At 44.4% G+C, this 21,585-nt stretch overlaps 1 protein-coding gene across 4 annotated transcripts in view; it reads right to left on the bottom strand.

The window, feature by feature from the left end:
* EPB41L4B (erythrocyte membrane protein band 4.1 like 4B) overlaps nucleotides 1–21,585 on the bottom strand; it is a 124,920-nt gene that overhangs the window by 36,675 nt on the left and 66,660 nt on the right. For 3 of the 4 annotated variants that reach the window (XM_087869491.1, XM_045780221.2, XM_045780220.2), the window contains exon 15: nucleotides 17,775–17,839. In XM_087869491.1, coding sequence (XP_087725617.1) covers nucleotides 17,775–17,839 — 65 coding nt within the window. Of the gene's footprint in view, nucleotides 1–14,247; nucleotides 15,907–17,774; nucleotides 17,840–21,585 lie in introns of those variants that run through there. The other variant, XM_045780222.2, reaches the window with a different exon arrangement.

Here is a 21,585-nt window from a genome sequence, read left to right as displayed (position 1 = left end):
TGGAAAATGGTACAGCTGCTTTGGGAAAACACCTGGCAGTTCCTCAAAAAAGTTAAACATAGAGTTACCATATGACCCAGCAATTCCACTCCTAGGTAGATACCCAAGAAAAATGAAAACATGTCCATGCAAAAACCTGTCCAAGAATATTCATAGCAGCGTTAATTATAATGGCCAAAAGGTAGAAACAACCCAAATGTCCATCGACTGATGAATGGATAAGTAAAATGTGAAATATTATTCAGCCATACAGTGAAATATTATTCAGCCATGAACTGGGATGAAATATTAACCCATGCTAGGACATAAAGGAACCTTGAAAAACATCATGCTGAAAGAAGTCAGACACAAAAGGCCACATGTTGCATGATTCCATCTACATGAAATGTTCAGAATAGGCACAACCATAGAGACAGAAAGCACATTACTGATTACCTAGGGCAGGGGAGGATGGGGGAAACAGCAAGTGACTGCTAATGATACAGGGTCTCTTGGCGGGGGCAGAAAGGTTCTAAAATTAGATTGTAGTGATGCTTGTACAACTTTGTGAAAATGCTAAAAACCATTGAACTGTACAATTTAAATTGGTGAATTGTATGATACTAACTTCTATCTTTATAAAATTGATTTTAAAAAATCACCAGGGAAGTTTTGAAAAATATCCATGTCTAGCCCCTACCACAGACCAACGACATCATCATCGATCTGTAGGTCCAACGGGCAGCCAGGGCTGAGCGCCACTGCCCTAGTCCAACTTCTTCATTTTGCAGATGGGGAAGCGGGGCTCACCGGGAGAATGAGGTGACCGGGTCATACCGTGGGTAACTGGCTGAGCCTGGGACACAATCCAGGACTCCTGCCTCTCTGCTTGCTGCCCATCTGCTGCATCTTCCCATCTGTCTTGGCTTCTATTTCAGGCAGCAAATGCACTCATCGGGAAAATCCTAAGACCTCCTCAGAACCTCGCTGCCTGAGACATCCTTGTGTACACATCTTGCCTTCCCAATGACCCAGTGAGCTCTGCAGGAACAGAGACGGTGATGTCACATGTTTTCATACCCTCCACTGTGCTCAGCACACACCAGGTGTTCAACTCATACCGGTCAGATTGAAAATAAAATTAGATATCAATACACTCGATAAATATTTAAGTGCCAACTCCTGTGCCTGGCGTGGTGACAGGCATGAGAGTGAAAAGACAAGTGAGAGGTTGTCCTTGCCCTCAAGGAGCTCACTGAGGAATAACAAGTCCAAGGCAGTGTGACAGGTGCTTTGATAAGGGTTAAGGGAGGAAGAAGAGCCTGGGGAAGAGCCAACAGGGAAGAAGAGCTGATGTGCATTTTGTAAGGGGAAGTTCTCACTTTTTTTCTGAAATGAAGAGCCAGTTGTCCCAACATCACCAAAGGAGTAATTCATCCTTGTCCCGCTAACTTGAAATGCCATCTTCTGCATGTGCCAGTCGCTTTTCCGAGAGCTCTCAGATCCCTGCTCTGCCCCAACCTGCTGTGTTTCCAAGGAAAAACATTTCTCAGGCTCCCTGCCCTCTGGCTTTTATGTAGGCTTGGCCAGTGGGAGGCACTGGCAGAGGCTGGAAGGTGGGAAAAGGAGATAAGTCAAGGTGTTTCTTCCCATCTCTTTCTGCCTTAGGTGATGTTTTCAGCAGTAGCTCTGAGTTCCCTGTGGCCCTGCTCCTGGGCGCTGGGAGCGCTGCCACCTCCCTTTGTCCCTCTGTCCCGCCAGCTCTAGTTCTAGTGTAGCTAATCTCTGGGTTGCCTCACGGTCCAGTTTAGCTTCCTAGCCCTTCACCCCTTGTGTAACCAACTCCCTGTATGAAATTCCCTCTGTAAGAAATGTCTCGTGCAGTTTCGGTTTTCCTGACTGCCCGTGACCGATACACCGTATCCACCACGGATTCTAGGTAGTTTTCCCATAAACACCTTTGCCATACACATCTCCGCTGTGAGAATTTCCACCCCATTTTCACTGCATATCTAATGGGCTGTAAGAGAATTCTGCTGTAAAATAGAACACAACTGGCTGACAGGTGGGTTTCATTTCTCTATTGGCAAAGTTCGCATCTTTCTATCATACAAATCCTAGCTAGCCCTCAAAATGGTCTATGCCGTTATGAGTAGATGTGGTGGTCTTAAATTCATGGATGGTAACTACATATATCAACTTGATAGAAAATACGGTGTTAAAACTTACTGGAAGTGTGAAAAAAGACAGTATAAAGCCAGACCGCACGTGTATTTTCTATGCTAGAAAATAACACATCAGTTGCAATGTTATTAACAAAGCTCAGTTACAAATGCATTACAGGCTTAGCATTTCTTCCACTTTTCCCATAGAACTTTGGAGCATCCAGCAGCCGTCATGCAACAATATGCCAAGAACAAAACAACGGTGTAGAAGACTTTTAGGAGGGGCGCCTGGGTGGCACAGCCTTCGGCTCAGGGCGTGATCCTGGCGTTATGGGATCGAGCCCCACATCAGGCTCCTCCGCTATGAGCCTGCTTCTTCCTCTCCCACTCCCCCTGCTTGTGTTCCCTCTCTCGCTGGCTGTCTCTATCTCTGTCAAATAAATAAATAAAATCTTAAAAAAAAAGAAGACTTTTAGGAAACAATACAAAGCTCAGCCGTAAACACGTACCCTAGCACTTGGAAACTGAAAGCTCTGTCAATGAAGGAAGAAATCTTAGGGACAAAAGTAAAACTGCAATGCCGAATGAGGAGACCAATCCGTAAGCCAAAAACAAACAAACAAACATATATATAATACTATGAACAGAAGACTTGGAAGACAAGCGCTTAAGTACAACCTACAAAATAAAATCAGTTATTTGTGCAGGTTGCTATGATTCTATGCTACACATTTTTGATGATTCAAATATTTTATATTTGGCAGTAAAGTCTTTTAAATTTTGTTATTCAGTTTTTTTTTGTTATTCAATTTTTCATGTTTCACTATGTCTTTAAATGAATGTTCCTCTTTTATTTATCACGATTTTATATTTTAGGGCAAAACTGCCTTACAGCCAAGTTGTTACGCAGAGAAAATGTTTGCAGCGAAAGTGCTTGTGTCAGAGATGCGTACGGTGAAAATACTGGACATGTATTTATGTCTGTTTCTGGATTTTTCCTATTTTTGTTGATCTATTTATCTATTACTCAACCAGCACCAGATTGTCTTAATTACTTTTGTTTTAATATATATATTTTAAATATCTGACCGGACAAATCCTGTTCCCGTTGCCACATCATTGCTCTTCTGTTTTCTTTTTGACTATTGTTATGCACTTACTCCTTCAGATTATTTTACAACTCAAGTTACTACCAAAAAAATCCCACTGGAATTCTGATTTGGAGCATTAAATATTATGGATTTGGGAGAATTTATTCATAAGGAATGGGAAAATTTTCATCACTTATTCAGATCTTTTTAAATGTCCTTCAGTTAGAATTTTTGACTTTTCCACAAAGATAAGCAACATATTATTAATTTAATTCCTCGGTGTATTTCAGTTTTGTCACAATTGAAAATAAGATTTCATTTATTATTACATTTCCTCTAATTTTATACTACTAGATATGCAAAATTACTGACTTTAGGATATTTCTGCTTCTGGCCACTTTGCTAAACTGTCTTATTAACTATAATTCATTTGTATTTTAGATAATCACGTAAATTTTGTTTCTTCTTTTCTGGCATTTATTGCTTATTTTGTTTTCTTGGCTTATTGCATTGGTAAGGTCCCCAGAATGATGTTGAATATTAACAGTCATTCTTATTTCTTAAGTGTGTAAATTATCTAGTGTTTCAATATTAAAGTTTGGTTTCTGACACATTCAACTTAACCAGGTTAGAGACAGCCCTTTTACTCTCAGCCTACTAAGAATCTTGAAACATTCGCACCACTTACTCTGAGTGAATCCTTGCTATTCCTAAGTGAACACTACTTCCTTAACTAAGTGCTTAAAAAAATCTTTCTTGGTATCACCCTCAAGCTTATCAGTCCAGTTTTTAAAATTCATTTTTCAAGAAACTGTATGACATTTCCCTGTCTATTCTGCCATTTCCCCGAGACTCCATAGTTTTTCAAAGCAGAGTGATGCTAACTCAGCAATGACATATACTAATTCTCTCAGTATTCCCCATGGCCATTTTTCTAAGCCTGAAGGCTTAAACTAATTGCAAAAGAGCGAAGTATTTCCCGACTATTCTCTCATCTTGGACATCACTTTCCTTCTCTTTGTTCTTTTCACCCTCGGCAGTTAGTATTTTTTGCCTGGTTTCCTTATTGTAAAGGAGAAAAGCAAAACGGAAGTTTAGTGTTTCTTCTGTTCTGTTAATCTCATATACATCCTCAGGAATGGCTATCACAGATTACTTAAAAACAAAATCTTAAGAAAAAGAAGAATGGCTGTCATTAAATTGTTCATCTTTTTGTTCCAACTAAACCATACATCTACGAAACTTTAAAAGCCCTTTTTAAAAAAAGGTCTATACCCCTTCATTTTTTATATGATCCTTCTATTTAAAATACTGTTTTAAATTGTGGGTCCCTAAAAGCCTTTCTCTTTCAGATGATCTATGATATATTCATAGTCCATCTGAAAGATATTCCCTTTTAGACCCATCTTCTCTTTGACATGAAGGATTAAACCCTGAGCTTCACTCATTTTGTATTAACAATTTCAAGACATAAGAGTCATTTTTTCCGCCAAGGATCTTGCCACTTACACATTTCCAACCTAGTCTTCTTTGCTGACCAGAATTAATAGTAGTAATACTGGCAGTGTTTCTTCTACCTTCCAAACAACTATGTAATCAGGAAGGAAGGCCAAGAAATCAACAGATGTTCTGCTTTTAATGAAATGCCAATGTCTGGATGGCCAAGAAATCCCCCGTAGGTATTGTGCCAGCTTAAAGTCACTCCTAGGAAAACAGAGTGAGTATCCTCTCTATCCAAAGTCCTCTGGCTTCCTGTCTAAATTGCTCACTGCACTTACTGTGTGCTGCCTGGACCCAGGCTTACTCTTTTATCTGTTCCTGACACCTGTCTTAACTCCACAGCAGGGGTCTCAGAGGCAGGACCAGCTTTATGTAGCCTACACAGCACACAAGCTCTCTGAACACTCTAGAGGAGCCTGGTTGGGGCAAACTGGCTCGGCTCCTGTGTCACTTTTAGCCTAAGTGGGGACAATTCCACATTCCTAATCAGAGCTAAAGCATCAGGGAGATATCGACAAATATCTCAGAAGAGCTTCCCAACGAATGGACTTTGGATGGGGTTGCAGCTCAAACTGTCTTATCTGCTTACCCCAGTGTGCTAGACAAACATGTCATTTTCTCTGTGTGCCAAGGACAAGAAAAAGTTTCCACTAGTCCACACCCTGTCCATTAGCTTGAACTGCGGCTCTCCGATTGGGACTCTTAGCAGAATCTCCTCAATTACCATGTTTTTACAGCAGATGGTGTCAGCCAGAATCATACTTCCTGGCTGAACACTGGTGCATTAATCATGCTCTCTAAATACTCACGGAGGAAAAAACTCAAAAGCTAACATTTTTGGTTGCCCAGCACCGTGCCATCAATTAACTTTTTTAATCCTCTAACAACCATTTGAAGAAGGGACAATTATTATTATCCTTATTTGACAGGTAAGGAAATGGTAACAGAGAGACTACTTAACTTTCTTAAAGTCACACCGCTAGTAAACGGCAGAGCTGAGATTTGAACCCAGGCAACGTGACTCGAGCCCAGTGCTTTCTTAAGTGCTGAGAGACTGCCTTGCCTGGTGGATGAAAGGAGCATTACAACGACATTAGAAGAACACTGGTGGGCACTTATCTTTGGTTTTGCTACCGCTTAGCTATGTGACCTCAGGTAACTCATTTCACTTATCTGGGCCCCAGACACTGCATTTTTGGACAAACATTTATTACATATTTATATGCCAGGAACTACAGCTCAATGAAATAATTTGATCTGTGCCATGTCCGACCGAGAGATGAAAGAAGGTGCATTTACTCATCATGGTTTCCAGGATACCTGTCACTTCCTTCAATGTTAATTTAGTAGAGACTGAACAGAGTGGGTCATTAGACTAACATATTGCTACAAGTTCTTATTAAATTCAGTGCAAGCAAGCATACTATTTGGCCGTAAGTAGAGAGTATATTTGAAAAACTACACCTTTTTCATAATGGGTTTGAGAAGAAAATTGTTATCAACATCTTAGAAATGTGACACATTATGAATGTCAGGTCTGCTAATTAGGGATGATTTCTTACAGTAACTTAGTGGTTTTATTTAAAAAAAAAGTGACTAGAGAGAAAAGATGAAATGGCCTCATTTTCCTTTTGTCTGAAAAGGTCAAAATTATATTTTTTGGCATGGTTTAGATTCCTTTATATAGACTAACTGGCAGACGGAAATTTTCTCAACTTGTATTTCTTTCAAGCCATCTTCCAAGCAATCAACCTGGAACTAATTCCAGTGTTAGCACAGGTAATGTCTGAGTCCATAAGATCGGTAGCTGTTGTTCTGATTAGTTTATTAACCGTCTACAGCCAAAGGCAGCGTCTTCTTCAACATCAATTCCCAGTGCCTATTATAGTACTTGGCACAGCATAGAAACACAGTAAATATTTGTTGAATAAATGTTGTAGAGCATGAAATTGTAATTCTCCGTAGGTAATTCATCAAGTGTTTATTCATAAAAGCTTTACTTTGGTCGGAAGCTCCTCAGTGGTTCCTAACATTAAACAGCCTTGGTAAAATTGTAAAATATGCCACGTCTTAAGGAGCCACGAGAGCCTTTCCAGGTTTCTTGGTGGCTGCGTCTCTGTCCTGTGAGATAGAGTAGGATATGTGTCCCTGTCTTTGAGTCTGGAATTTTCCTTTGGTGAAACTGGTATCAAATGGTTTCAGTAAATGGCTGTAAGTGGGTTAGGAGGCTTTGACAAACTTCCTGCTAGAAAATTCATTTTAACCTAATGTGATTCTTACTAAGTTTATAATATCTGATTGCTTGAGGCACGGAGAAGCTGTGAGGAAGGGTTTTAGAAACTATGTGGTGAAATCTAGGATTTTAGCAATTCCGGATCAATTTCAGGATCTGAGCCCAAAGAATAAATATTTCATGAGTTCATTTTTGCAGAGGCTCATGACTAAGAGTTTATTCAATCTCTCCTGCCTTAAAAAAAATACTGACACAAATATAGTTGTTTTCTTTTACAGCATTCACTTGTAATGAATCTAACAGTGCTTTCCCTTCTTGGTTTCTTAGGGACTTTTTTGGTCTCTCATTTCTGCATTCCAGTGCCCACTTTTTGCTTTAAATGAAGATTTTTTTTTTCAGGTGGATAATGGCATTAACAGACTCGCCCCTAGCCACTGCTTTAAATGCCTCCCCAAACAGTATCATATGGGAGCCCTCAAGGAGCAGCAAGACAAAATCATTGCCATGAACGTGCAGCTATTAGCTGTACAGAATAACGTCTAAGGAGCCAGTCTTTGCACAGTGAAAGAGCTATGGCAGACTTGGGCATGAGCTGAGCGTAATTTTTCCACTCTGCAGACACCATCCAACTCGCCAGAATGAATGAAATTAAACTATTATTCACTCCAGAATGAAGCTCAAGCCAGACGAAGAAAATGCATGCTCTGGTGAGGGCAGGGTTTAGACATTCTGATTGCACAAGATACTAGTGTGGGAAGGAGCTGGAGCTGAACACTGGTATGTGTTCCTGCGGTGATACAGATGAGGATTCATCTATTTTGGTTTTGGGGTTTTAAAATTCCCTCAAGTGATCCTTTCTCTGTTGCACAATTCTTGCAGGTTTTCCAGAAGCTTCTCTCGTAAACATCCTTAGTTAGCTTCTGAAGCTATACACTGGACCTAATTTTAAGGGCCCGTTTAATTGCCTTGAAAATAGATACAGCATCCATTATTCAGCCGCGGAACAGCGCTGGTGCAGCCGTTAGCATAGCAACACCTCTTGCTTTGGAGGTTTCCGCTGCAGAAAGTGAACGTGTGAGCCATTCACAATCCAGGAGGGGATGATTAGGTAGGTTCTGTGGCTTTCTTACAACACGAGCCTACGGGGATGTTCCTCTAATTATTCTAACCCTGTTTAGCGGACTGCCCGGACAGCAGCAGTTTTGGTGTTTTAAATTCTGCAGCCTTTCCTCCAATAAAACTGCTGGCAAGTCTTGGGATACAGTGGGATTTCAGACCTAATAAATTAGGACTTTAATTGCGACGAAAAGTAAATCCTTGCTTCCCTGGTCAATGCACCAGGGAAATTCACCATGTCTGAGTGGGTATTTAAGAAGTTGGAGTGGAAAGTTCTCCCCAAACTCCCAAACAGGAAAGCAAAGATGGGTGTTAGAAATCAAATCCTTTACCCTGGCTATTTTTATGCTGTCCGTATTCTTTCTTCTGATCTCCAGGGCATCGTATCATGCTGCTTGTTACCTGAGCTTCTGGAAATCTGCTTTCAAAAAACGTCTGGTAAATATCAACTCTTCTCAGCCTTCCCTTTCTCCGCTACTAAAAAGCCTATGATGACATGATTAATTTTGTCATGATTAATGTCATGATTAATTTTACTTCATCAGCCTTGTCTTTATTAAAGAGCACCACGTAAGAGCACAGGTTCCAGACGGTTCAGAGAAAACAAGTAACAAATGGCGTTCAAAAAGATGAAAAGGTATGCAACCTTGCTTCTTGAGAAATACAATTAAAATGGAAATTCTTATTTTTACCCATCAGACTAACAAAGGTTTAAAAGACTTCGTTAAGGCTAGGAGCTTGCCCCCTGTGGGATCGGAGGCCCTGTCAAATCGCTGGTGGGGTGGGGGGCCCAGGGGAGAAAGTGTAATCAGAGTATCTAGAGTGAAATTTCTTTAGGCAAAGTCCAAATTAAACATGCACATACCTTTTTAGCCAGTGCCCCTATTCCCAGGGAGTTTACCTACAGATGGATTTATTCAAGTGCATAAATGGAACGTACAAGGATAGCAGAAAAATTGTAATTTTAGAGATTTGGGGCAGCCTAAATGACCATCAATCCTGATTGGTTAAATACAGACACGTGTTTGCTTTTACGTGGAATAGCTCTAGATTGACACGATGAAACACCAACAACGTTTGCATCTGGGGAGAACTATGGAACTAGGGAATAAGAAGGTGGAAAGGAAAAGTCACTTTTAGATATTTTTACCTGAATTTTTACCACTGTATTACCTACTAAAATAAGTGAAAAAGCACAGCAGTTCCCTTTATTACTGACTTTCTATTTAGTCTCCTGACTGTTAAAAGTCTCCACTCTTTTGTGGAAGATGAAACCCTAAGTTAGACAAGTTGGGAACGGAGCGGATGCTGTTTCAATTCTCCCAACTTCTGGGTCCCCATTGTACCAGCAGAATGAATTCTCAGCGGTCTCACCAATTGCTTCTTCCACCTGTTTTGCCGTCTGCAGATGGGAAAGCATTGTCTACATTCCGCCTGGACGGTTAGTTTCTAGTATTCTCAGACAAAAATATCATCTTCATTTCTTTTTATCCCGTCTCAAAAGATCCCCACGGCGTTTCTGCTCTTAGCTTGTTAGAGTTTCAGAGATGTGTCTTTATGTTTTGCGGTAACCCTCTCCCATTTGATCTTTCCCTTGGAGCCAAGCACCCCTTTCCATTGCTAAACTTAGACCACACATCTCAAGCCAGCAACCTTTAACACAGACCATTCCTTGAGTGCAACTTTGAATTTCTTTGACACGTCTCCAACCGCATGGACTGCTAAGGCCTCACATCTCAAAACCCACCAAAAACTACTACTGGCCAGAATCAAACATGGTGCAAAGCACCTTCCATACACATTGTCCTTTAATTCCATGTGGGGATGAGGAAAAGGACGCACAGAGAAGAAGCACAGGTCACATGACTGGTGAGTGGCAAAGTTGGGATTCAACGCGTGCAAGACTCCAGAGGATTCCCATTTCACCTTGTGGGAGAACTGCAGGGCTCTTGCCCCCAGCAAAGTCACCATTCCACACCGGACCTGCAGTCTGCCTCTCATCAGTGGGCAACAGCCTGCCATTTTACTTCTGCAGGCTTCTGCTACTTCCCCACGATGGGTTCTAATCTTGCCGTGGGTCCTTATGCTGGTGTGTCTAGTCCATCTTCTTCTCCAGTGGATACAGTTCTCCAGCCCCTTGCTTCAGAGCAGAACAACGGCAGATTCGGTCTGACTTGGGGGAGGGGAGCTCGTGATGAAATTAAAGCCATATAAAGAAACCCTAGCATTTTCGCGGTCTTCTGCTTCACTATGAACCTAAGCAAGTGCAACACTATGCTGAGTAGACCTGTCTAGATACTTCTTATGAGTCTCTGCTTACTTTTTGATATCATGCCTACTTTAAAAAAAAAAAAGAGTTCGCCTCTAAATGAATTAAAATTGAACAATAAAACACGGGCAAGCCAGCTAGGAAGCTGTGCTTTTCCACGGGGAGGTCGTATACTTGTCTGTCGCGGACTCACCTGGAGACTTCGAATGAAGGTTCCTTACGTCTCACCACCAACCACTTCAATATAGCCTAGCAATTTCCATTTTTAATAAGCTGTCCAAGCCATTCTTTGGCTAATTTTGGGGAAGTTGGCCAATTTGCAGAATTATTTAAGACTTCTTTTGCTGAGGCGCAGCTGAATGTCAACTTCACATTCGTTTCACCCTTTAGATACCCCTGGGGCCTCTTAAAAATGTGCTACTTTTCATGTGCAAAGGGACTCTTTCCTTAATAGCAGTCCGCGGTTTCCCTCTCTCCGCCCCATGCCTTGCCTGGGCATTTGTGGGTTGCCTCCCGGAGGGAAATGGCAGAGGCGAATCATCCCTAAGCCTATTTACGGTATTTACCTGGTCCTTTTGGAAGATTCAGTACAGTCAGGGAATTGACTTAGAGCCCAGTTTGGGAAATATCGATCCAAAGGATCAATATGGCGGCTCAGGGAGTTCTTTGATGAGCTCGGATCTTAAAGGACTAGTTAAAAGCTGGAAAGTCAAGGGCAACAAAAGGGAGCTATTATTAGTTGTGTTCAGACCCGGACCCAGGAGGCTGGAGTCACTGACCTGGAAGGATGGTGCCGTATTAACGGGCAAGAAAAAAAAGAAAGCAGCACTCCCACACTGTCCTTATTCCTTCATCTTTGCTGTTAAGGAGAACCATTTTCAGTGGAAATGGTAGACCAAGGAATGAAAAAGGCAAGAGGTTTTTGAAGGCCAAGATAATCGCCTGGCACAATTTCAAGTCTTTCAGTCCATATGGATTACATCAACCTGACCACACTCTCAGGTCACGGTTCGATATTCTGAGGGAGTCACAGAAAAATAAGAGATGCTGCAAGACCGGTAAGTACCCAAGTTTCAAAATACAAAGAGCCAATTCCACTAATTATGGAGTCCGAGCTTGATTGTGCAAGGCAGGTAATACTCCAGAAGAAATGACTAGCTCGGGAGCTGTGGGGAAGGAAGCAGTGGATCGCCTCAAATAAGGAGCAGCTAAGAAGAGAATAATGCTCAATCTCTGCTCCTTTGTAAAGGGGGTTGTTGGAGGAATGCAGGTTCTGGATTGCCGGAGGATGGGTGGGAAGGTGTTAGGGGTTACTAGACCCCGGGAAGGCTGACAGGGTGACTAGTTCACTGGTGATGGACAAGGTCACTAGACCACTGGTGTGCAGGGATATGGACGCTGGTGGTGCTGAGTGGCTTTCTAGCTGGTAACCGGATCTCGGGGACGTGAATTCTTCAACATAATCTAATAATGGTCTCGTGGATATATATAGATCGACAGGGTCCCAAAGGGTGACATGGTCGTCGGTGAGAAGCATCAGAGCCCAGGGGCCGAGAACACAGGCTGGGAGTCGGAACTGCATGTGTGAGGATGCGCAAGCTGCTCCGTTAAACCCGAAGCCTGAGCTTCCCCACGTGAGAAAAGAGAACGCCCCCCACCACACACACTGGCCGAGAAGATCAAAGGAAGTGATGCGCGCACGTGCTGGGAGCACACATCTGGCTGACGGTCCCTCCACGTTACTGCGGATCCAGGTCGACCTACCGGGGTTTCCAGTATATCTCCAGTATCACCTGCCCTGTCGTACGAATGCTCATCATGACACCGACGCTTCGAACGAGAACACCGCAGACACAGTGGGTCGTATTCAGATGATGAAGCTGAAGCCAGAATATAGCTGGTGGTCAATGTCCTACTCAAAACACGACACCCCAGACTAGGTACAGCTCTTCGGGTACCTTCGGACCAGCACAGAGATGACAGACTGCCTGTTATCTGGCTAGACATTTTTTTTTTAAAAGCTTTTATTTATTCATTTGACAGAGAGAGAGAGCACAAGCAGGGGGCGCTGCAGAGGGAGAGGGAGAAGCAGGCACCCTGCTGAGCAGGGAGCCTGCCGTGGGGTTCCATCCCAGGACACTGACATCATGACCCAAGCTGAAGGCAGACGCTCAACTGACTAAGCCACTCAGGCGCCCCTGGTTAGACATTTGTTAGAATGAATGTGGAATCATTCATTTGCTGAACAGACATTCCTTGAGCACCTGCTATCAGGCATGGGGAACAAAGGCAGATATGGGACAAAGCTCATACTTAACAAGCAGGCAGCCTCCAGGATGAGATGAACAAGAGGCAGTTGTAATGTAAAGTAGTGAAGGCAATGTTGATATAGCAGGGTTGAGGGGCAGGCATAGAGTAGAACACAGAGACTAACCCGGTTTGCAGAGATGGGGGTGGTAGGAGTCCTGGGGAGAAGACTGCGTCTGAGCGGAGGCATAAGGGGCGAGCAGGAGTTGGGCAAAGGGGTTGGGAGTGAGAGCGTTCTCGGCAGAAGGAACAGTATTTGCAAAGTACAGATGGGAGCAACAGCAGGATATGGTGCATGCCAGGAACGACAAGCCGCTTCGTGGTGTAGAAATTTAAACGGGAGGGTAAGAAATGGGGCGAAATAGGCTAGAGCAATAGAATGGAAGCAGACAGCAAAGGAATTCCACAGAGGCAGCCTTGGACCTCACCCTATGGGTGCTGGAGAACCCCGGCAGATGTCAATCATCAGAACGACTGTGAGGACCATGAGCTCGGCAGGAACCTGGAGTCAAGGAGACCAGGAAGAGCACCTCTGAGGCAGAGACGATGCTGCTGCAAGATCAGGGTTGACAAAGCCCTGGGGACTGTCTGGATACGGGTGGCAACAGGGGGAAGAGCGACGGCTGGTGTGTGTATACATTTTTCTTGTGGGGAGAGGAGAGAGAATCAGGCGGAAGTCTCTTCTTTTTTCTCCAGTAAAAGATGATGAATCTGATTTTTTGACATGACTTTGAGGTGTACATGGGATACACGGGTTGAAGTGTCAGTCTAAAAACTCAATGGCGTGATCTGGATTAGCAAAAATGACTTCAGGGTCAACAGCCATAAAATGGCGCCAGCAGGAGAAGACCCAGAATCGGCTGTGATGGTGAGAAAGGCAGTGGGCAGAGGAAGGACCCCTGGAAAACACCAACATTTAATAGGAAGACAGACGGAGAGGCTGTTCCAAAGACTGAGGAAAAAGTCAAAGTGCTGGAGAGCCAGATATCGCAGAAACCAAGGGCACAGAGTTCCAAGAAGCCGTGAGTGAGTGACCACCACCGTCAAATGCAGTAGAGAAAGGCCCACTAAGCTGACGGATGAAAAGCATACACGTCATTTAACAACGAGAAGGTCATAAGGATGAATCCTGGTTAGACTTCTTGGTTGCAGACAACTGAATCCACTCAAGTTATTTTAAGCAGAAAGGTATTTATTAGAGGGTATTAGTGTATACAGTCTCCAGGAGGCCACAGACACAGGTTTGGACGTCTTTCCACCAGGAACAGCAGCAGCGGCCAGGACAAACAGCCACACCCTCAGCATAGGACTGTAAGGGGGGAAACCCACTCTGCCACCACTTCACTCTGCTCGGTGCCTATGACCAGGGACTAGAACCTTCACCACAGATGCACCAGATGAAGAAATGCTTCAGCCACTGTGCCTACCAGAGCTACTCTTCCCAAGAGTAGCCTCATTCAAAGATGAACTTGCTCCACGTCACCTAACGGAACGCTCACCTTCAGACTTCTGAACGCTCACTGCCCCGTGGCCTACACCATCCGCACATGACCCTTCTGCACAACGTAAATGAAGATGGAGTCCAAAAAAAGCAAGAATAATCTTTATTCCTTGGAAACACATTTGTAAAAATGTCTCAGTAAGATTAAAAGATTCGGAACACGTTTATTTGTATGCAGCACAAACACTGAGGATCTAACATCTGCTAAAACGGAATACACCTGTAGACAGATATCTCAGGACGAGTTTATAGGGGACTGGCTCCACTGTGCAGGGCATGCAGCTGAGTCCCTCCTTCTGGACAGATTTTTGTGGTAACCAACTAGCAGTAAAATATCTCAAGAAATGTCAATACATTTTTTTTAAAAAGGCTTAAAATGGGCCAAATTACAATTACACGTATGAAAATGGCGTTTAAGAATTGTTTTCACAAAAATACTAGTGAAAAATATCTCAGGTCTATCAAGAGAAAAAAAATGTTTGACCTGTGGCTTGAAATGGGGGGAAATAAATACTTGGGTTCGAGCTCTACCCTGGAAGACAACACACTGATTAGCTGGGACTACGAAATGACTGCACGACCCCCACCTCATCCTACTCCACAGGATGCTTTCGCACAGCGTCGTTAAAATCCTAGACACTTTGAGCCATAAGTGGATCTTGGGTTGCATGTCGCTTTTTAGAAGAGTGAAGTCCAGGGTAAAAACCAAGCCTCAAGTTCTATAAATTCTGACAGTGTGTATTCATAATTATGTCTTCTGAAATCATGCAAGTTAGCAGCACCAATCAATAATTTAAAAAATTATTCTCGTTCTTGAGCAGCAAGTTCTATCAAAATGGATGCTATGCAATTTGTGATCAGTAAAACTGCTAAGATTCAAAGTGGCTAGACTGCTTCAAGATAGGAAATTCCAAGCCTCCCCGTATGCACGTCCCACCTAACCGGTTATTTACTTTATTCAGCTTCCGAAAGGGGTAACCCTCTGTTAGAGAAGGGAATTTTGCAGTTTTCCTCTGAAAAATTTCATTGGAATGTTAGATCCTCAGACTAAAATATTAGCTTTTCATAGATCACAGAACTGTAGAGCTGGAAGGAGCTTGGCGATCATTTAGTCCAACCCGCTCTTTTCGGACGGGCAAAGGAGGACAACAGAGGAGAAGGGGCTTGTCCGTTCTCTGAAAGTGGCCGGGGCTGGGCCCTGGCGGCCTCCTCCTCACCCCAGGACTGTGCGGGGCTCTCCGCAGAGCTATCTTCCCATGTTCTTCTGGTGTTATTTGGTCCCGTTCATTAAATAACAAAGAAATATCAAGTATATAGCAATACGATGAACTCGGACTTTTACTCCAATTTTAAAATCAGAATATTAAAATGATTCCTGAGCCTTTAACTACCTTCATTTCATTGAGAATGCAGTCAACAGTAAACTATGACTAGTGATTGTGCTTGTTTGCAAATATTTACACGGACGCCGGGAACACCTCTTAGAACTATTCCGCAAAGACACCTGTGCAAACACATCTATGTGATGCCGAGACACTTTTCATGGGATGTAAGGACACTATGATGATGAATGGAGGTGAGGTGCTTCAGTCTCTCAAAGTGCAGTCATGAGTTTATCTCGATACACCATACTTTGCATTCCTCCTAAGTTCTTCTGGTTCTGGTCGTGGACATAATCGGAATGGCTGCCACCTTCACTGGCCGATGTTCCCCAGTGCAGCGGCCTGTCATCCTGAAAGCATGGCCTGTTTTGTTGGCAGAGTGAATGGTTAGCGGGAGGGATGGAAGAAAATTCAGAAATGTGAGTGAAACAACACAAGCGTGAGGGAGGTGGGCAGGAGAAACCAAGAGCCATGTGAATGGGGATGGAAACGAATGGATTTTCTACAGTATTTTCAAAATTCAGAATGCAGGTTATCTATCAACGTCCAAGTCGAGAGAAGCCCGCTCCACGGCCATACCATCATTTCTCAAAGGGCACGCTGATGAGCAAGTCAGTCTGGGGAAAGTCAGGTGGAAAGGGGTCCTTGACCAGGCACCTCTCAGGGCTGTGAGCGCATTGCTAATGGGCGCTGTGAACGGCTTAGGCAGCGTTTGCCGGGAGTGCTGGGCCAAGGAAGTCTCTTTTCCTGGGGTAGGTACCTCAGGCAGTGCTCCTCTAACTCTGGAGAGCCTGATAAACACAGAATGCTGGCTGGGCCCTCTCCCCAGACACCGATCCAGCAGGGTTGGGTTGGGGCAAAGAATAGGCATCAGCAAGCTTGCAGGGGAGGCCAGTGCCGCCCGGAGAGGACCCTGTCGTGGCCTCCCACAGACTCCCCTCTGCGAGCTGCTGGGCAAGGTCGTGCCTCAGGAGGAACCCGATGTGGTAAAATAGGCACAAAGAAGTCTAAAATTCTGTAAAAATAGGTTACTAAAAATAGCGTTTCTAGAAATCTCTCCCGTTTTCTTATGTCTGGAAGAGAAACTGCCTTTGCAATACAGAAACATTTCATTATTACTCCGCTGGGCTGACTAGCTTTTAAAAGTTCCCCGAGTATCAAGTGCTGTTGGTAAAACTGCAATGTGGGCCTCCTCCAAAGTCCCCCAACAAAAGTGGCAAGAACCATCAAGAACTAATTGCTCTCCTTTGCCTTGCTCCACATGGACTTATTTTCATCACTCCATTCTCTCCGTCCTTTCCCAAGCAGCAAGGCAAGCAACCTCACGAGAAATAACTTTATGCAAAGTGAATTCACCAACAGAAAGCGCTTCACACATAAACACCAATTAAGCCTGATCTAAAATTCAAATCTGAAAAGGAACGTTTGCCTTTACAAAGCTGGCATCAAAACACTCTCAAGCCTAATGAAAAACCCAGCAAGGCAGGTGCCAGTTCACTTGGAAAGGACTGTGGTGGGTTAGGGCAGAGGTGAGGAAACACGGCCCGCAGGCTGGATCCCACTCACCGTCCGTTTTCATAAATAAGTTTTATCGGAACGCAGCCCCGCCCATTCACTTTGGGTTGTCTCTGGCTGCTTTTGAGCCACAACGGCAGAGTTGAGGAGTTGTGACAGAGACCACAACGCTGAAAGTACTGGTTATCTGGCTCATAACAGAGAAAGTTTACTGACCCCTGAGTTTAGAAAAAAGATCTACTGTCACAAAAAACAAAACAAAACGAAAAACAAAAAACCCCCAACAACCCCCTACCCCACCCCTGAAAAAAGTCCTTTCAAAAAACCCACAACAAAAATCCCCAAGCTTGAGGCACATTTTTAGTAACTGAATTCTTGGGACAGGAAAATGTTACTTAGAAATTTTAAGTAACATTTCTAACACAAAACCAAACCAAAAATATCTGAGGTTAGAATGCCTAAAAACAAAACAAAACAAAACAAAACCCAAAAAACAAAACCCAATTCATTTTTATTTCAAAAAGCACAACTTTGGTAAATCCAGACTCATCACTGGCTTCCTTTGCTTGGCCAATGATTCATCTCTGCCGTGACACGCAACTCTTAACAGCAGTTTCTGACGCAGATTTTCGATTCAAAAGCAGGTAGAATCCAAGTTTTTCCAGACAAAGGGAGAACTTTCAAGAAAGTATAGCTCTGTGAGCTCAAGCACTTACCTTACATTTGGAGAGTGAGGGTGCCACCGAGGCTGGCTGGGGTGGATACTGGGATGGTACTGAGGCTAGAAATGAAATACCAAACTCGATTATTCGATGACCTTTTGATTTCAATGGTCTTCATTTACTTTCTCTTTTCACTGGCATCCAGCTCAGGGGCCCAGGGCTGTGAATGGAAGGCTCTAACTAAACCCTGCCTGGGAGGTGGCTTCCCAGGACGATCACGTTTCCCCACGACAAAGGCTGGGGGGCTGGGGAAGGCAAGGCATCTGCCCGGAAAGGGTCCCCTAGAGCGCCCAGAACAGGCAATATCCATCTCCCCCAAAAGAACAGACGGAAGACACCCAAGATACGGGGAGAATGGTAAGTAATTTCTTTGTTCAGAAACGATTTTTCATCGCTGGCAATGACAACAACTGTGCGTAACAGTGACATCTGCAAACACAAGAGAACTGGACAGGGATACCAAGGCAACAGGACTGTGGGCGGTCTCTTTCTCCCTTGTTTAAAGAGCAAGAATAACTTTCTAAACTATGATCCAAAACCCAGTACCAAACCTCAGCCCCCAGCCGGTCGCCATCAAAACCAAACAAAACCCCAAACCACCCAGAGCACTTATTATCCTGATAACACGGAGGGAGGGAGGGAGGGAGGGAGGGAGGGAGGGAGGGAAGGAAGGAAGGAAGGAAGGAAGGAAGGAAGGAAGGAAGGAAGGAAGGAAGGAAGGAAGGAAGGAAGGAAGAAGGAAGGAAGGGAGGAAGGAAGGAAGGAATCAGTCCATTTAAAGATAGGAAAATAGATCCAGACTGGTGACTCACAAAAGGACCAGAGGTGAAGACAAGGCGGGCCTGGCTGGGTAGCAGGGCTGTCTGTCCACCTCTGGCCTGCAGCAGGCGGCGGCCCCAGACATGGCCAGAAGTCACGGGGGCTTCTCAGGGCTAAACTTTCTGTGGGGCACATTAGACCCTCCACTACAGTCACTACAGTCTTGCCACCATTATTCTTTTAATTATTTCTTCCCCTTCTTCTCCTTCCCCTGCTGTTTTGGTTAATAAGCAGAAACCTGTTCTGTATTATGGAAAATTCTCAGTAATTCTGTTCATTCAGTTTTCAGGAATCAAGATACCCTCCCTCCCTGCCTATTCTGTCTTCTAGTGGCCTCTTTCCTTCAAAGATACCTGTCAGCAAGCGAAGTGTGCAGCCCCCAAAATGACATGCTAGAGGAAAAAGGATCTGGAGAAAAGATCTCAGGAGCCAAATGTGAAAGCAGACCTCTCTCAGGGAGACAGAGACCTAGAGTTTAGATGATTTGCCCAGAGCTGAAATGCTTCAAGGGTTTTGGTCACACAACGAGTCCCCAGATAAGGCTCCACCATTTGGATCTCCAGCAGAAGGGAATAATCCAGAATAGAAACGGAACTTCTGTTCTACTCTTTGTCTTCAAACACAATCGAATCAGATTCATTAGTGCAAGGTGGGTACCTCATCCATAAAGACCTGGAAGAATATTCCCAAAGCTTCCTTATGTCTCCTTTGGAAATTTATTCGCACTCTAAAGCTGTCAAGGAGCATTTTTAAATGTTAACCCAGATGGTTCTCTCCAGGGCAGTTCTGTTCCCCTGGGGACAATTGGAAATATATATGTGCACTTTTGCTTGTCACGGTGACTACAGGATTACCTTTAACTACCAGGCAGAAAGAGGGAAGCTAAACATCCTATAACTCTCGGGACAGTCCCACAGTGAAGAACTGTCCCCTCCCCGAACGTCAACAGCATCCTTATCAAAACCGCAGCAATCCATCCTTTCTGCCGCTGGCTGAGCTCGCAGGAAGATGGAAGCTGCAAGCCCATCATCCCGAAAACCCTTCTCAGCACTCAGATGCTTACCGATTAGGCCACTTCTCAGGACGTTCTCTTCCTAGTCAACTCACTCCCAAACCTCAACAGAGCAACACAGAACCTCTAAGACGGGCAAGGGGTAGAGGACCAGGGGTTGCCAAAGTTGTTATGAGAAGAACAACATCTAGGTAACAGTCTTCGTGCCTGGAGTCCAACGGACAACTGTCTCTATGTTCTCTCTGGGCAGGGAAGGCTTTGCTTTATTTTCATTTTTTTCCATGCCTTCAAGCAGGGACCACCCATCCACAGCTCTTCCCCCCCCCCCCCCAGCTAGCCCCTCACACCTGAAAATCCCTCCAAACCAAAAAGCCAACCTGTGACCGAGAAGATTCAAGAACCTAAAGAAGGCATCGAGATTGGGAAACTTGGCTGTACCCCTACCAGGTTCCAAGCACTTTTTGCATGTTATTCCCCCAAACTCAGAAGTCACGTCCAAGTTCTGCACATTAGGAATACGATGTCACGTACAGAAGATGGTATCACAAAATTCTTCCGAAACATACCTCGGAGAGCTTGTCAAGATCACATACACTGGGACCCCACCCCCATCTAAGGAATTAATATCTGCAGTAACGAAAGATCGAGAAAGACACTAACCAGAATAATGCTCCCAGGAGAGCGCCTTTGGAGTAGCTTCTTACACGGGACATTCAAAACCAGACTGCTGACAGGACAGTAGTGTCCTGGGACCGAACGCACCCAGCACAAGAAATACGGCCCCAAGTGAGGAGGTCATCAGACACAGATGCTGCCTCTAAGCAGGAACCCGGTGAGGGACACATTGTCCCGCACTGTCCCCAGCTGCTCCTCAGAACCACCTCAGGTGCTCAGAAGCTGTCCGACACCCAAACCATCTTAGAGCTTCTGATTCAATAACCAGTTATGTTTTTAAAGCCTGCCAGATGGTTTTACTTTCTTTATTTTTTCTTTTTCTTTCTTTCTTTCTTTTTAAAGACTTTATTTATTTGACAGAGAGAGAGAGAGCACAAGCAGGGGGAATGGCAGGCAGAGGAAGAGGCAGGCTCCCTGCTGATCACAGAGCCCGATGCGGGACTCGATCCCAGGACCCTGGGATCATGACCTGGGCCGAAGGCAGATGCTTAACCAGCTGAGTCCCCCAGGCGCCCCTGCCAGATGGTTTTACTGTGCAGCTGCAGGACTGAGGACCGCTGGTGTCAGTGATTATCAATCAAGAGGATGGGAGAAGGCCCTGATGGACGAGGTGGCTTCTGAGGGGGCTCTGGAGCATATTTTAATGCACAGAGAGGTAAGGGAATTTCAGGCAGGGAAACACAGACAAAGGAACAGCAGGAAGAAATTATGGGGCAATGATTATGTGATTCTCTGAGAGCTGAACACATGATGTGTGATGAGGAGCTAGAAGGAGGGGGGGGAGTAACTGTAGAAAAGCAGGTTGGAGCCAGGTTGCAGAAGGCCGTGAATGGCCAATAAGAGCCACCCCCAGGTACTGGTGGGTGGGCAGGCAGGGGGTGGGGGCCCTGCTTGGCCACCCAGTAGAAGAGCAGAACACCAGCCAGGGAAACCTCTCTCTGTGCTCCTTCTGCAGGCTCAAGAGGCCTGGCACAGTGCCCTACGAAGGAGGTTCTAGAAACCAATGCTCCACTGATGTTAACAGATTACACTATCCAAAAAACAGGTAGGCAGGGAGGTGAGAGGCTAGTTGTTGTTGTTGTTGTTGTTTTTCTAATAGGGAGGGATTGTTCAATAGTCAAATGATTTGGGGAAACGATGGCTTAAAAAATATATAAATAAATCGTGTCTTTTTTGCAGGATTTCTCAGTGCTTTTGACACCCGAAGGGGCACTGTAGGATCCAAAAAGGGGAATGAAGGACACACCATTCCCCAAACATGTGACTAAGACATCCTTTCCCGGAGGCACATCTCAGGGC

This window comes from Ursus americanus, chromosome 18 (assembly GCF_024610735.1).
Source record: "Ursus americanus isolate L20-20 chromosome 18, mUrsAme1.1.p, whole genome shotgun sequence".
Lineage (NCBI taxonomy): Eukaryota > Metazoa > Chordata > Mammalia > Carnivora > Ursidae > Ursus > Ursus americanus.
Note: the sequence above shows the minus strand (reverse complement) of the source record. Positions and strands in the feature narration are given on the sequence as shown.